This window comes from Pseudophryne corroboree, chromosome 10 (genome assembly GCF_028390025.1).
Source record: "Pseudophryne corroboree isolate aPseCor3 chromosome 10, aPseCor3.hap2, whole genome shotgun sequence".
NCBI lineage: Eukaryota > Metazoa > Chordata > Amphibia > Anura > Myobatrachidae > Pseudophryne > Pseudophryne corroboree.
In genome coordinates this window covers 85,142,676-85,159,471 of record NC_086453.1, presented here as the reverse complement: position 1 = coordinate 85,159,471, position 16,796 = coordinate 85,142,676, and the positions used below count along the sequence as shown (strand labels likewise).

At 48.8% G+C, this 16,796-nt stretch overlaps 1 protein-coding gene across 1 annotated transcript in view; it reads left to right on the top strand.

Annotated features, from left to right (window-relative positions):
* The window catches only part of LOC134966089 (interferon regulatory factor 3-like), an 88,263-nt gene that overhangs the window by 57,708 nt on the left and 13,759 nt on the right, over positions 1-16,796 (top strand). Inside the window, exons 6-8 of the mRNA XM_063942565.1 lie at positions 9,798-9,995; positions 12,550-12,633; positions 15,841-16,209. Of these exons, the coding sequence (XP_063798635.1) occupies positions 9,798-9,995; positions 12,550-12,633; positions 15,841-16,209 (651 nt within the window). The remainder of the gene's footprint in view (positions 1-9,797; positions 9,996-12,549; positions 12,634-15,840; positions 16,210-16,796) is intronic.

The following is a 16,796-nucleotide window of genomic DNA, read 5'->3' as shown; positions in this document are numbered from 1 at the left end:
TCCTCGAAGCACCTATCTCGCCAGAGGAGATTGTGGCTGCGATTAATGCTGCTCCCAATGGGAAGGCTTCAGGGCTAGACGGCATACCGTCTGAGCTATACAAACGACATTTAGATTTTTTTGTCCCCCAATTACTTGAGTTATATAATCAGATATTCACACAGGAATCCCTCCCTTTATCTATGGCAGAGGCATTGATTATCGTCCTTCCGAAGCCCGATAAGGACCATAGGAAGGTTGATTCTTATAGACCTATCTCCCTTCTACCGACCGACATTAAAATTCTGGCCAAAGTCCTGGCATGTAGATTAAATCAGGTCATTACGCAGCTCATACACCCAGATCAGACGGGGTTTATGCCCAATAAATCTACATCCATTAATCTTAGACGATTATTTACCCATCTCCAGGTCTCCCGTGAGGCTCCCTCATCCATAGTAGTATCATTGGACGCCGCTAAGGCCTTTGACTCCGTGGAATGGGAGTATTTGTGGAGGGTCATGCACAAGTTTGGTATAGGCCCTAGCTTTATCAAATTCGTCCGATTGATGTATTCCTCTCCCCTGGCTAGGGTGGCAGTGAACGGTTTTGTATCACATTCCTTTCCATTGTCTAGAGGTACTCGTCAGGGATGCCCATTGTCCCCTACCCTGTTTGCTATAGCCATTGAACCCCTTGCATGTCTTCTGCGAGCGAACCCTGAGTTTTTTGGATATACTGTAGGCACCAGGGAGGAGAAAATAGCTCTATATGCCGATGATATCCTGCTATTTGTGGATCGCTATGCTGAGTCTATGCCTAAGATTTTAGATATTGTTGATCAGTTCGGATGTTACTCCGGGCTCCTGATCAACTGGGAGAAATCCTTCATTATCCCGCTTCAGGGCGAGGTCCCTGCCTCCCCATTGGTTGATCTCCCACTAAGATGGGTAAATTCCTTTAAATATCTGGGCATTTGGGTATCTAACGACCCTCATAAATTTACTTCCCTTAATATTACACCGCAAATATCTTATCTTCGCAATAAAGTGAAGGTCTGGGGGAAACTGCCCCTGACAGTTACAGGGAGGGTTAACATGGTGAAAATGGTTTTTCAACCCAAACTCCTGTACATTCTACAACAATCCCCAGTATACATCCCCCAGAAAACTTTCAAACAGATAGATGGGTTGCTGTCCTCCTTGGTCTGGGCTAGTAAACGGGCACGGTTGGCACTTAATACTTTGACCAGGCCCAAAACCTCAGGGGGGCTGGCTCTTCCCAGCTTTCGTTTTTATTACTTTGCAGCACAATTAGCACATCTATGGGAATGGGTTAATGAGTCTGACACTTCGAGTCTGCACTCGCAGTTGGTAATGCAGGAATACCTAGGTGGTTCCCCGTTGAGACTGCTTCTCTGTGGAAGCGTCAAAATGTCGACACTACCACTCATAAAACAATATATTACAGTTTGGAGGCTGGCACACCGGATATTGCAAGGACAGGGCATTGATCCCGACACTCCGCTGGACAATAAATATGGATTGCCGGAGTTGTGTCAGCTTCAAGTCAGGGAGGTGTGGGAACCATGGGGAGTAACTTCACTGGGACACTTATACACTGATGGGTTTTTTAGATCCTTCCAGCAGATTCAACAGGAATTTAACGTCCCCTCTGCGTATTTTTTTCGCTTCCTCCAATTGCGGCATGCCATGTCTGCCCAATTCCCCGATGGCCCGCCGGCGCTTACTGATTCCCCGGTTAAACTGCTGCTGCAGACGGTGGGATCCGGTCATTTAGTCTTCAAAATATACGGCCGTTTACTTCAAATGCATCATATAGACCCCCTTAGCTCCCTCAAGACCAAGTGGGAGTCTGATCTAGGACCAGTGTCGGATGATCTATGGGAGGGTGCTCTGGGATCGTGCCGGCTTTCAACATCATCTGTCCGATATCAACAGATTCAGTTGTTCGTGTTACACAGGGTATATATGTCCCCTCTGAGATTGTCGCATATAGGGGGATCCCACAGTTCAAAATGTCCCAAATGTGGCAGTCTGGGAGCAGACTTTTGGCATATGATATGGCTATGTCCCTTGGTGTCGATTTTTTGGGAGGAGGTTATACGTACTATAGTTGATACGGGTATCCCCTCTACCGTACTTACACCTATATCTTGTATATTAGCAACGATAGATGAAGAAGTTCTAGATCCGCCCAGTCGACGCTATGTTGTCAACCTCTGTGCTTTGGCCAAGGTTTGCGTAGCCAGATTATGGATGGCTAATGAAGCCCCAGCACCAAAATCTTGGATTGCTCTGGTTAATACCTCTGTCATACATGAAAAATTTGTATATCTGGCCAGGAATGCGGAAAAAAAGTTTATTGCTATATGGGGAAAGTGGATGAGCTCTCGCTATTTCGCTTCACGGATGACTACTGCTGAGCCCTAGATTTATTTAACTAACTGATGCGAGAGATTTATGTGGGAGATCCCTGGGGTGGGTGGCCCATGGTCAGCCGGGTTCAAATGCAGGATACTGCCGTGATAAAGTATACTACGATGTGTGTATAATATATAGTAAATCTGGGTCATCACTGCTCTGTTGCTATATATGACTTTGAATGGGTTACATAACATCACGTCATACTATGCTTTGTATGTAATATCGTAAGCATGTGGTTGAATGTACTAATTTTTATTTGTTTAATTGTTTTAGTTATCTGATTTATGTTCGTTATGTTTTGCCATAGGCAATGTTTGAATGTTAAAGCATTGTAAAAACCAATAAAAACTTATTGAATTTAAAAAAAAAAATTAATTTAAAAAAATCATCTGCTAGTAAATATGTGATTTAACCCTGGAAGCCCAACATCGATTAAAATTAATTTAACATCAATCTAAAATCGAACAAAAACAAACAAAATCGACCTTCAGTAAATACGGGTGGTATTCATGGATGTGACCGACGTTTGGGAGACCGGCAGTCACATGACCTCCACCAACATCCCGCTCCCTCACTATCCCGACGGTCGGCATACCGACCAACAGGGAATATTTCCACTCATGGGTGTCCACGACACCCATAGAGCGGGAATAGAACCCGTGGCGACCGTAGCCCGCAAGGGGCTTGCTGCACTCGCCCCTCCCCGCCGGGATCCCGGCTTCGGTATGCTGCCGGGATCCCGGCGTCGGTAAGCTGACTGGTGGTCTCCTGACCGCCAGTCAGCCATACTACACCCGTAAATTCACCCCCTGGAGGAAATAGATATAGTAGGGCAGAAATGCTGATAGCCTTGGGGACTGAGCTCAGTCGGTATATAATAATCAAAGCCAGGAGCCCACCATTAAATTATCCTTAATAATGAGCTATTTCGGGGGCGTGGCTACGGCGGCAAGCGGGTAGGAAGCAGGACATAGGAGCTCCCCGGATTATTAATCCTGATCCTGTCCTTGGGCTCCCCTAAAACTGCATTCCGGCGCCTACTACTCCTAGCCTCTCTGGGGAGGCGGCGGGCATCACTGAGAGACCTCTGCCTGCGTCTCCGGCCAGCGCCGTCTGCCGCCCGGACTTCAGGCCTAGGCCGCCAGCACATCCCCGGCCTCGATTTGCGGGACACGGCCGCGCTGCAGCGGGCGCGCGCGAACGCGGACCCGCGGAGAAGACTGCCGCTATCAGCGGTGTGGGGTGAGCGGCGCCCTTCCCTTGCACCCCCTGGATCCCATACCTGGCTGCTCCTGTCCCCTGGCGCCCGGGATCAGTGTGACTGAGTGGAGGAGTTGAGGCTGTGGGCCCGGCGGCCATCTTGAAAGTACCCTCCCTGCACTAATCCTCCTGCCCTGCACTGCTCTGGGACTCTCAAGGGGCTGCAGGGCTGGATGGAGTGATTCAGGACACGCTGCCCTGTTTCTCATTGCCCAGCCTATATTACAATATACCATTTCCCCTTGGATCCCCCTGGCCCCCCTCCCCTCTCTGATTCATTACAGGATGCCTGGGGCCCTGGTGCATTGCTGACACTGCAATTACTGTCCATTGCTGAACTTCCTGACACTGAATACCTGGGCTGTGAGTGCTGCTTGTACATTGATATTATGGTGAGGGGTGGTCAAAGCGCGGCGGCGGCTAAATTGGAGAAGTTCGTCCGCCAGCCTTCCACCCAGCCGACGCAGTCCTCTCCTAAAACCTCCCCTTCTACCCCACCCGTTCCCCCGGCCGGGGCCGATTCGGGTGCGGACATGCAGCCATCTGCCCCTTCCATTTAACAAGTCCTGGAGGCCATAGCGGCTAGCTAACAACGCCTGTCGGACAAAATGGAGAAGGTGCAGTGCGATTTATCACTGTTACGCCAGGATGTCCAGCGCGTCCGAGAGAGAGTGGGCGAAACAGAGACGCGGGTCTCCAACCTAGAGGACCTTACTGGCCCCTTGCAGCGGTCTGTGTCTGCTGTCTCCCAACAAGTTTCGGCTATGCAATCTAAACTCCTGGATATGGAGGGACGCCTTCGCAGAAACAATGTGAGATTCGTGGTCTTGCCTGAAAAGGAGGAAGGGGCACATCCCGAGGATTTCCTGGAGTCCTGGCTGAAAGAGGCGTATGGCGCTGAATCCTTTACGCCCCAGTTTGCGGTGGAACGGGCACACCGGGTGCCATTCCGGCCTCTGCCCCCGGGTGCACCTCCGCGAACATTTATTGCCAAGTTTCTGCACTATAAAGACCGGGACTCCGTCCTGCGCCTGGGCCGAGTGAAGGGCCCCCTGCTTTGAAATGGTGTCCGGGTGTCGGCGTTTCCAGATTTTGCAGCGGATGTCCAAAAGGATCGGGCCCAGTTTCTGCCCATCAAGCGGCGTCTTCGTGACCTGAGTCTTCCCTATTCGATGCTGTTTCCCTCCAGGCTGCGTGTGGTGGCGGACGGGGAAACTAAGTACTTCAGTTCTCCGAGGGAGGCGGCGGCCTGGCTGGACAGATACGCTCCGGGTGCCCGCCAGATGGCTTCGGACTGACATCCAGTGTCCTTTCTACATCGGCCTACAATATGCAAGTATAAGTCCGGGGAGCTTCCCTTTGAATTAGTTGTTCTGGACTTTGCTGGGTAGTGACTTTTACGCATCGGGTTTTGTATTGTGGGGTTTTGTTTGAATCTGTATGCTACGCATAGCACTGCCGTAGGCTTTCAGATCACCAAGGTTAGAGTTCTGTTTGGGATATGTGTATGCCACAATTCGGGGGGGGGGGGGGGGGGGAATACAGGGAGGGGGGATGCTGTTGGGATGATGTTTGTTTTTCTATTCCTTTATTTCTCCGTTTTCTGTTTTCCATATGGCTATTTACCAAATTGTGAGGTAACGAGGTGCTATTTAAGGGGGTCTGGCTCGGGACTTGGGGCCTGCGGACGATATGGTTCCAGGGATGATACTAAATATGGGCAGATAGATACTTGGATAATGGTGATGGGGGGGTTCCTTTCTCACCCTGTGGGGTCTCTGAATGCTGTGTCTCAGATGACACAAAGGACGACGTGTCTGCCCTAAAGATTTTGGCATGGAATGTCCGGGGCATTAATAATAAAGTGAAGCGATCCTTAGTATTCCAAATGATTAAGAAATATGGCCCGGATATTATCTGTCTGAGTGAAACTCACCTGGAGGGAAATAGACTATTGTCGCTCCGCAGGCCTTGGGTAGGCTGGGCGTATCACTCCTCCCACTCCTCCTCTTCCAGGGGGGTGTCGGTCATGATAAAGAGAACTGTACAGTTTGAATTAATTACGGTAAACACGGATCCAAATGGTAGGTTCGTGTTTCTGGAATGCAAGCTGAACTCCCGTAATTTCTTTATTTTGTCTGTTTATGTTCCTCCCCCGTTCTCGTATGATGTCCTGCAGAAGGCAGCCTCATTTATTGCTTCCTCTCCACATACTCCTGTTCTTTGTTTAGGGGATTTTAACAACGTGTTGGACGCCTCTCTGGATAGATGGAGGTCTTCTCGGGATTCAGGGGCGGGGGGTGGCCAATCTATATCCCAGTCTAAGTTTGCGGATTTTATAGATAGCATGCAATGGGTGGATGTCTGGAGGGCTCGCTACCCTTCGCTTAGGCAGTACTCATGTTTTTCCAGTACGTACGGCTCCTTCTCCAGAATCGACCTGGCCCTGGTCTCGCCCAAGCTCCTACCTAGCATAACGGATGTTCATTATGAGGCACGGGGGGTGTCCGATCATTCGCCCCTGTTGCTGTCTCTCGATGTGGAGTGCCGGAGGGGACAGTCATATTGGAAGTTGCACCCATCCTGGCTGGTTCAGCTGGGAGAGTGCCCGGATTTACCTTCTAGATGGGAAGGTTTCTTTGCAGATAACGCGGGCTCGGCCCCCACACCGGTTGTATGGGATGCGTTCAAAGCTTATCTACGTGGTACACTGATAGGCAAAATAGCTGCCCGCAAGATAGAGTACAGAGCGACGGAGAGACAGCTTGAATCTGAATATAGGGATGTAGAGACCCGCTATTTGACTCAGGGAACCTCTGCGCTAAAGGCAAGGTGGCTGTTAGCTCAGGAGGCCTGGCTGGTTCACCTTTCGGATAAAAATGCACGCTCCCTTTTGTTAAGGGCCACCAATATCTATATGCAGACGGACAGGCCAGGTAGTTTATTGGCCCATTTGATGCATTACGACCGTCCTGGGTCCACGATAGTGCAGATGTCTGGCCCTGATGGCTCCATAGTAGATTATACCCCCGACATAGCGCAGATGTTCCTTTCATACTTTAAAGAGGTTTATGACTCTCAGTCGACGTGCTCCGTGGAAGACTTAGACCTGTACCTGTCCAATATACCCCTTCCCAGGCTTTCCCCCGAGGCTAGGGATATTCTAGACGCGCCCTTGACTTTGGAGGAGGTGACGGCGGCGATGGGAATGTCTCCCAGTGGCAAATCTCCGGGAAGCGATGGCATCCCCACTGAGCTGTATAAACAATACATACAGTTCTTTGGCTCCAGGCAGCATGAGATGTATACAGACATATTTGCCACTGATCAACTTCCTCCCTCAATGTCTGAGGCCGTAATTATAGTACTGCCAAAGCCCGGTAAGGACCCCAAACTAGTAGAGTCCTATAGGCCGATCTCCCTTATCCCTACCGATGCCAAGATCCTGGCAAAAATCCTTGCGGTTCGGCTTAACTTGGTCATTACATCTATAATACACCAGGATCAGTCTGGCTTCATGCCAGGGAAATCCACGTCCATTAATTTGCGCAGGCTATACACTATCTTGCAGGCTCCCCATGACTTCCCCTCGGACGCGGTTGTGGTTTCACTGGACCGGCTAAGGCATTCGACAGTGTCGAATGGCCATATCTATGGGGGGTCATGACATGTATGGGCTTCGGCCCTAATTTTATACGATGGATCAAATTGCTGTATCAAAGCCCACGCGCCAGGATCTTGGTTAATGGCTATGTTTCTTCCTCCTTTACTCTGACTCGGGGCACCAGACAGGGATGCCCCCTCTCCCCAGCCTTGATTGCCATAGCCATCGAGCCCTTGGCTTGCTTGGTTAGATCGCACCCGGACATTGGGGGAGTTGACAAAATAGCCCTTTATGCAGACGACCTGTTACTTTTCTTACACGACTACAGTGTGGATATGCCTGTAGTGTTGCAGGTCATAGAGACCTTTGGCGACTTTTCTGGTCTCCGCATAAACTGGTCCAAATCATCTATAATGCCCATTATGGGCTCTCCTCCCCGGGCTCCGAGGATTTCCCTGCCGCTGAGCTGGACAGGCCAGTTTAAATACCTTGAGATCCAGGTTACTAATGACCCTTAGGACTTTATATCCTTGAACCTTGACCCACTTGTACAGATGATTGTACGCAAGTCGAGGACTTGGTGTAAACTCCCGCTGACAATGACAGGTAGGGTTAGCCTTATTAAGATGATAGTTCTGCCCAAATTACTGTATGTTCTTTCGCAATCCCCTGTATACATATTCCCGGCCTTCTTCAAGAAATTAAACAGTATACTAACATCTCTGATATGGGCCAATAAAAGGCCTCGAATAAAGTTAAATACCCTCACTAGACAAAAAGTTGATGGCGGATTGGCCTTGCCTCACTTCCAACTATATTACTATGCGGCCCAGCTGGCACACATCAGTATCTGGTTGCGGGGAGGAGAGGAGGCCGGTCTGTGCTGGGCGTTTCTCCGATGTTACTACCCGGACCTTTCTCCGGCGCAGATTCTAGTGGGGGGGAGCGCTTCTCGGCTGTCCCCTCCTATTATTTTTCAAGCCATGAAGATTTGGCTAGCTTTGATGCGTATGCTTGGGTACGATAGCATGGACCCGGATACTCCCCTTTGGCACTCTGCATCATTCCATGAATTTGGGTCTCTGGAGAGGGGGGGGGGCCCATATTCTGTAACTTCCATATTCCAGTTGTATAACAACGGTACAATGAAGTCCTTTCAGCAACTAAATGAAGAGTTTGGTCTCCCAAACTCTTACTTTTATAGATTTTTACAGCTCAGGCACGCTTTACAATCACAGTTCGGAGATTCGCCCCCAGTGCTCCTTCCCTTCCCCATAAAGACCTTTCTATGCTCATTGGGTCGGGTCAAGGTGATCTCCTTCACTTACTCGTACCTTATAAAAACAATTCATGCAGACCCGCTCTCGAACCTTCGGGAACGCTGGGAGCGTGATCTGGGCCCCATGGATGCGGAGGACTGGGAGGTGGCACTGGGGAATTCGAGCCAGGTCACCAAATCACTACGGTTCCAACAAATCCAAATCTTTATATTTCATAGATCATATATGACACCGAACAGGCTGGCCAGATTTGGGGCTGGTGGCGCTGCCGCTTGTCCTAAGTGCGGGGCCGCTGGCGGATCATTCTGGCACCTGGTGTGGGAGTGTCCATCCTTGCAGGCGTTTTGGGCTGGGGTCGGGTCGATTCTGGAACATACGGGAATACCGAGAGGTATGCTGACTCCAAGATTTTGCATTCTGGGAGTGGGAGGAACTGACTCGGGGCCTAAGTGGGAGGACTTGTATGCACGTAGTATCTGCGCCCTCGCCAAGGTGTGCATTGCGCGGACATGGATGGCTCCACATTCCCCTACGATGTCTGCATTTAAGGCCCTGGTGAATGACACAGTATTGAAGGATAGGTACATTTATATGAAATCTAATGCCCTCTCTAAACACGAAAATATATGGTCCTCTTGAATTAACTCTATTTATTCCTCCCCTGCCCTTAGAATTTAAAGATTTATAATTTAACCTAAATTACCGTACGCCTTTTACAACGGCCCGGTTGTCTGGGACTCGTGGGAACGAGCCAGAGTCTTTTCTTCCGTATTCTACACTATAGGGATAATGCACCTCACCTCGCATAACTGTTGGAATCTAGGCTTGACGGAGTTGTTTTGTTTATGGTTTATGCTACCTTTTTTTCTTTTGTTTTTTCTCTTTTTCTCTCAGGTGTTGTTTTGTAGGCTGTATTAGGCCTCATAGTTGGCGGGGTTTATCGCAGTATCTCGGGGAGAAAACAAGAAATGTTAGTATGTGTTTTGAATCTTGTTAGCAGACTTCAGAGAATCTGGTATCTGTGGGTTGACACTATATGGACCCGCGACTACTTGTTGTACCACGCATATACATATATTGTTGAGAAGGATGTGTCCATGCATATATTGTATAACAATAATTGAAGTTCCCAGTATACACTGAAATGTCTGTAATGATTTCATTCTTGTTGAATAAAAATACTCTATACAAAAAAATAATGAGCTATTTCTTTACATTGTTTTTCAGATTTGTACCGTTCTCCTGGAGACTTGTACGCCACCATAGATGATCTAAATAAAATGACATTTTCGGAACAAATCTGTAACACTGCTATTTCACCTGCACAAGTAAATGTGTATGGTATAGCTGCTGCCCCCACCTCTACCTGCTATGATAATAACTACCCTGTGCACAGTGACGTCCCCCATCCTGCAGAACAAGTAGGTAGGTTGTAATGTAGCAAAAAGTAAATGATCATTTACACATTGCATTCATTCATGTCAACATTAATCTGATTCTGGACTTCACACTAGGGCAATACCTTCAAATGCATAAGGAGGAATTACACAACAAAAAATAAACATGCATCCCTTTGTGTTTTCCGTTTAGGTTTAGGCTGCATGAAGGGAGGGTTAGGGTTAGGCTGCGGGGAGGGGTGGTTAGGCTGTGGGGTTGGGAGGGTTAGGATTAGGCTGCGGGGAGGGGTGGTTAGACAGCAGGGATGGGAGGGTTAGGGTAAGGGTGTGTACACACGGTGAGAGCCCTGCTATGTTCGATTTTGACTATGCGATTTCCCTTGAACTCCCCCAGAGCCCAGATAGCACAGATAGTACAGATTCTGACTATCTGTGCTTGAGATTTTGTCTATGTACGATTTTGACTAAGTGCCAATTTTGACTATACTTTGCACTAGATTGTACACTAGATATTCAAGATTGACTTGCCTGCACAGTCTATCTAGCCTTACGATACCGACCCCATGGGAGCGCGCATCGGGATCGAATCTGTATCGCAAGTTGCCTAGCACCATGATATATGCACTAATTTTTCATAAGATTTTGACTATATAGTCAAAATCTCACAGATTTATCTCACCGTGTGTACACACCCTTAGGCTGCAGGGAGGGGCGGTTAGGCTGTGGGGATGGGAGGGTTAGGGCTAGGCTGTGGGGAGGGGCGGTTAGGCTGTGGGGATGGGAGGGTTAGGGCTAGGCTGCGGGGAGGGGCGGTTAGGCTGTGGTGATGGGAGGGTTAGGGCTAGGCTGCGGGGAGGGGTGGTTAGGCTGTGGGGATGGGAGGGTTAGGGTTAGGCTGCGGGGAGGGGCGGTTAGGCTGCAGGGATGGGAGGTTTAGGGTTAGGCTGCAGGGAGGGGCGGTTAGGCTGTGGGGATGGGAGGGTTAGGGTTAGGCTGCGGGGAGGGGCGGTTAGGATTAGGCTGCAGGGAGGGAGGGTTAGGCTTAGGCTGTGGGGAGGGGCGGTTAGGGTTAGGTTGCAGGGAGGGAGGGTTAGGGTTAGGCTGCGGGGAGGGGCGGTTAGGCTGTGGGGATGGGAGGGTTAGGGTTAGGCTGCGGGGATGGGCGGTTAGGGTTAGGCTGCGGGGAGGGGCGGTTAGGCTGTTTTAGGCGTCACCAGGGAGGGTTAGGTTTAGGCTGTACGGGGGAGGGTTAGGCTGCAGAGAAGGTTAGGGTTAGGGGGGTTGGGGATTAGGGCTATGGGTACATACCTAGTAGGTGTCGGGAGCCTTTGTGCTGGGATGCTGCTGTCGGTATTCGGACCGCCTGTATCCCAAGCTCCGGGTTCTCGATACCATCCCATTTTCAGGACACCCGTGTGTCCTGATTGTTCATTGCAGTACTCTTTGTATTCCATCCAGAACCTGTAAGTCACATTTTCTCATACTGTATTTTCACTCTTGATAAGCCCAAATAACCAGAATAAATGGGCTTTGGTTTGTATAACCCTTTGAACTATTATCTGACATAAAAAGGAAGTATGGGGATGTTTTACTGACCTGAGCAATCTTCATGTCAAGTCGTTTTTCATGTAAAAATGTTGGGAGCCCTGGCCACACAATTTTCTGTGTGTAGTGATACAAGGGATCATTCTGACTTGATCGCATGCTGCCGTTCATCACAGCACAGCAATCAGGTCAGAAGTGCGCATGCGCCGGCACCGCAGTGCGCCGGCGCATGGCTGACAGCCGACGGCTATTATTACCTAGCGATCGCCTCTGCCTGATTGACAGGCAGAGGCGTTCGCTGGGCGGGAGGGGGCAGCACGGCGGCGTTTGGCCGCCATTTTGTGGGCGCAGTCCGGCCAACACAAGCATGGCCGGACCGTGCGGGCTGCAATGGCTGCATGACGTCACACGAGTAGACAAGTAGCTCCCGGCCAGCACGCAAAAGCTGTGCTGGCCTGGAGCTACTCCTGAAGTGTAAAAGCATCGCCGCTGTACGATGCTTTTGTACTTCTGCGGGCATGACATGCGGGCCGAACTGGCCCTGTGCTGGGCGTCCCGCCGCATGTCAGTGTGCCTGATCGTAGCCCTGCAAAATTTTGCAGGGCTGCGATCAGGTCTGAATTAGGCCCATAGACATTCATGAGACAATTATTTCTTCTGAAATGATCACTGGAAAGATGGCATCACAGGAGAAGCATATATAGCTATCGTACTGAGTGGAAGGCAAAATCAGACAGGTATAGGGGGCCTGCCTCATGGAAAGGGGGCCCGATATTCTTAATACGCATCTGTTCCTGCTCCTTTTCTATTTTTTGTATTAAAACAATAACTACTTTAATAAAAAATATTTCTAGCGTCAACAATGAATGTCCGGGGAAAAGTGAGATTCGGTTGTGCTCTGTATAGTCATTATGAAAGCAACACTCAGTGCTCCCTCTTCTAAACAGCGACCCCAGACACAGGCCGAGGTACATTGCCCTAAAACATTTTCCGTGTTCACAAATTTTTCTTTTTGAACCTTTTTTCATATATTACAGGAGAACACGTTCAACCACAACCTGCTCAGGAGCCTGGGAATCTCAAAGAAATAATACGTAAACATTTCACTGAGAACAAATTTGGTGAGAATCCCTATATATTGGGAAAAACTGAATGTATTTTTAAAAAGACTAAAAATAAAGACCCTACACTGAACATCTAGAAAAGGTGCCAAAGACAATATGGGCAAATTCACCAACATTTTGTTCATTTTTGTCTTCAAATACCGTTGTACAAATTAATTTTATACATAATTTCCTAGGTTGCAGATAATAATTCTCATACCACTGTCTTGGACCGCATGGATGGTGTAGTAGTTTGCATTATTGTTTCACAGCACTGAGATTATGAGTTAATTTCCCGAACATTGGGGCTGATTCAGGCTGGATCGCAATAAGGGGATCGGCGCTCAGCATACTGGCCAGGTTTGCTACTTAGCAAAATTTGCAATCCTTACTGAACTGGGCACATTGTCAATTTGTGTGGGGTTTGTATGTTCTTCATGTGCTTGTGTGGGTTTCCTCTGACTGCTCTGGTTTCCTCCCACAATCCAAGAAACATACTGTTAGGTTAATTGGCATCTAACAATAACGAACTGTAATGTGTGTGTAGGTGTGTACATGTGATAGTGAATTTAGGGCCTAATTCAAACTTGATTGCTGTTGTGCAATTTCGCAAGGCAAGGATTGTAATGCGCACGCGCGAGGTCAAACAGCGGAAAAAAACTGTGGTTTTTTTTATTGCTAGGCGTACTCAGATTGATTGACAGGAAGTGGGCATTTGGGGGTGGTAACTGGCCGTTTTCTGGGAGTGTCAGGAAAAACACAGGCGTTCCCAAGCATGTTCAGGGAGGGTGTGTGACGTCAGCTCCGGCCTGATTAGCATGTTTGTATTGCACTGTAGGAGTAAGTCCTGGGTTACACACAGACTGGAAAAATCATTTGATAGTGAGTTGCAAACGGATTTGCAGCTGACTGGCGTTTGCAAAGTTTTTCGCATGGCGTGCGCAAACTTGCACAGGGTGGATTTTCACTCTGGCTGAGCAGCGACTATCGGAGCACAAACCTCATTCACAGAAGTGTGATCAGGTCTGAATTAAGCCCATAGAGTGTAAGCTACAGGATCTAACATGAATGACTGAAATATTTTCCGTAAAGCGCTGCAATAAATGTGTGTGCAATATAAATATCCATAAATAAATAATAATACTTTCATGATTTGATTTTTTTTTCCCATTGATTTTATGTAACATGGATTAACAAACCCCAACACATAACAGTGCAGTACAGTGCACCTCCAATGCAAGGCAACAAGATTTCAGCCACCAAACTGAATTGACTTTGGTGACGGCGAATCTTCTTCCTGTCTTTCCTTGGAAGTTTTTTTTGCATGTTATATGGCATTAACTGAAAAAATCGGGTGTGGTATGTGTGAACGGCAGTGGAATGCCGGCAGCGGGGGAGGGGGGCACCACAACAAGCCCCTTGCGGGCTCGCCGCACTCGCCACGCTGCAGGCTCGGTGGCAACCTGCGGTCACCACGGTTTCTGTTTCCACTCTATGGGTGTCATGGACACCCACGAGTGGGAAAAGTCCCTGATGATTGGCATGCCGGTCGTCAGGATTGTGAGGGGGCGAGTTGTAGGGGGAGGTCATGTGACTGGCGGTCTCCTGACTGCTGATCCCATAACTACATCCCGGAAAAATCATTTATTCAAAGTATTGTAAGAGGGGATTATTATCCGCAACCTTCCACTGAGGTGCACGGTTTGAAGTGCCACCTGTTTATTTTAATTTAGTGGCAATAATCACTTGCTCTGTTCTTTTTTTTGTTTTTCTTTTTATTGACATTTGCTTATTGTGTTAGATTTTGCAGACTATTTTTGTGATAGTAACTCCCAACTAGGGAAGCCAATCCCGAGCCATTTTTTCAATCCCGGGTATCGGGATTGAAAAATGGCCAATCCAGGGATACCCGGGATTGGCTTTTAACTATGTGTCCGCCCCCTCGCCCCGCCCCGCACACCTAATTTACCATATACCAGGGACAGGCGGGTGGGAAACATCCTCCTCTCTCTCCTGGCGGCTCCCAGCGGCGTGTGACGGAGCAGCGTGACCTCTCACGCTGCGCTGGGGAGCCGGAAGAAGGAAGCCGGGCAGCATCTGAGCGTCCTGTGGATGCTCAACGCTGATCCCTAAATCCCCGGGATTGGAGCTTCCAATCGCGGGATTGAATCCCGATCCCGGGATTGGACACCATACTCCCAACTGTACTGAAGAAAACATATCCCTTAAAGTGGTCTTAACAGTGATCTAATAAGTTGTCCAAATAAATGATCTAAATGATGTTGTGACATGCAGGGCCATAACAAGTGATGTGCGAGCAGGGCCCCGGGAAAGGCTCAATCGCAGTGCCACCGGCCCCTGCATCTGGCTAGCAAGGTCCTGGAACAGCACCCTGCAGTCATTATTGCTGCTGTAGTGCCACCCTTAGGACACCCTGGGCACACACCCACGCACACACACATCCTATTTTCTATCACTGTTCATTGCAGAATTATAAAATATTTTTTGAGGTATCTATACTTTTTTAAATTAGAAAATCACCTGGTGATGCTGGCCGGCAACAGAAAGCACAGACTTACCGCATTGTTGCCCAGTCAGGGTCCCTTCTGAGCATGTGTGACCTGGTATTGCGTACTGCATCTGATCCTGGCGTCTGATCCTGGCGTTTAGGGATCTTCCCCCACGATAAATAGACCTCTTATCTCTGTGACAGTTAATCTACCTAACATCTACCTAACACCAGGGCCGCAACTAGGTGGGAGCTAGGGGGACACGTGCCCTGGCCACGGATTTGAGGGGGTGCTGAGACGCAGTCGCAGATTTACCACTAAGCAACACAAGCAGATACAACACAGAAGCCACGTTGGCTCCTTGGCATGGTGTCTGATGTGTGCATCTCTCCTGTCCTGCAATAGCCCTCAGCCCAGGACGCGTCCCCCACCACCCTTTCCCCTTCGGATGCTGGTGTCAATGCTTTATCTCCCTCCTCCTCCAACACTCCACTGAAGCCCCTCCACCCCATCCCCACCAGACCTGGCTTCAGCAATTTCATGGTGTACCCATGGCGATGGGGGAGGATGCGCATAATGGGTGGCATTAATTCAATTTGCTAATAACACTGCCAATTTTCATGTCATTTTGACAGTAGCAGTTGTAATTACCTTTAGATTGCCTGCTTGCATTACACAGTACAGCATAAATGTTTTGTATCTCTGTTTCCTACAGAAACTGATTTTGAAGTCAACATTTTCTACCGAGGGACCCTGGTAGAAAGCACCTTGGTGAAAAACCCACGTGGATTCTACATCACCTCTGGGAAACAGCCCATTTCAGGCACCTATTTAGGTCAGGTGGCTTTGCCGCCGCCTGGAACATTAGTCACCAATCAGCCGCTGGTTAAGGCAGTTGACAATCTTCTGACACATTTGGAACAAGGAACGCTGGTGGAAGTGCGAGGAGGCTCAATCTGTGCCAATAGGTCAGGCAAATGTCACAGCTATTGGAGTATGACCAACACGCCTACAACAATAAGCCCCAATGAAATCGACAAAGCCAGCTACTCTGTTTTGTATAGTGTGCAGCAGTTTGTTACAGGTATTATCTTATACTTTTTTTTCCATTTTCAACTACTTTACAAAGAACCATAATGACTAAGGGAGCTTTCTGATGAATACCGCAAAACAGTTATAATAACAAACGAGGCACTACACACCTCACTAGAGACAGGCCTTGGCTTTTCATGGAGAGCATTCTACCTCCAATATCCATACACACATATCTACCTGTGTATACACCCCTAAACACCAGGCTTCCAACTGCAAGGAGCAAAGGTGAACCAAGGGGCAGTATTGTATGCAGTACAGTTGGGTGTATGGTGACATTGGCGGATGGAGGTTGGGTTTGTTGGAGAGAAGTGTGGTGCTACGTTGTGTTCTTCTCCTCTCTGTCTGCACAGTGACCCCAGTGGGATGACATCATTGCGATGCACGACCTGACGCAAGCCACTGTGTAGAGTGTCACAGTACTGCACATACATGCAGTACTCCGCTACTCAGGTTAAGGACATCTGTGTGGATGGAATGGGGATGATATCCCAGCAGACGGGATGCCAGCTGTCAGTATACAGACAGCAGCATCCCGTCTGCCAGTATTCCAGCAGCAAGGCAGCGAGTCCCCTTGCG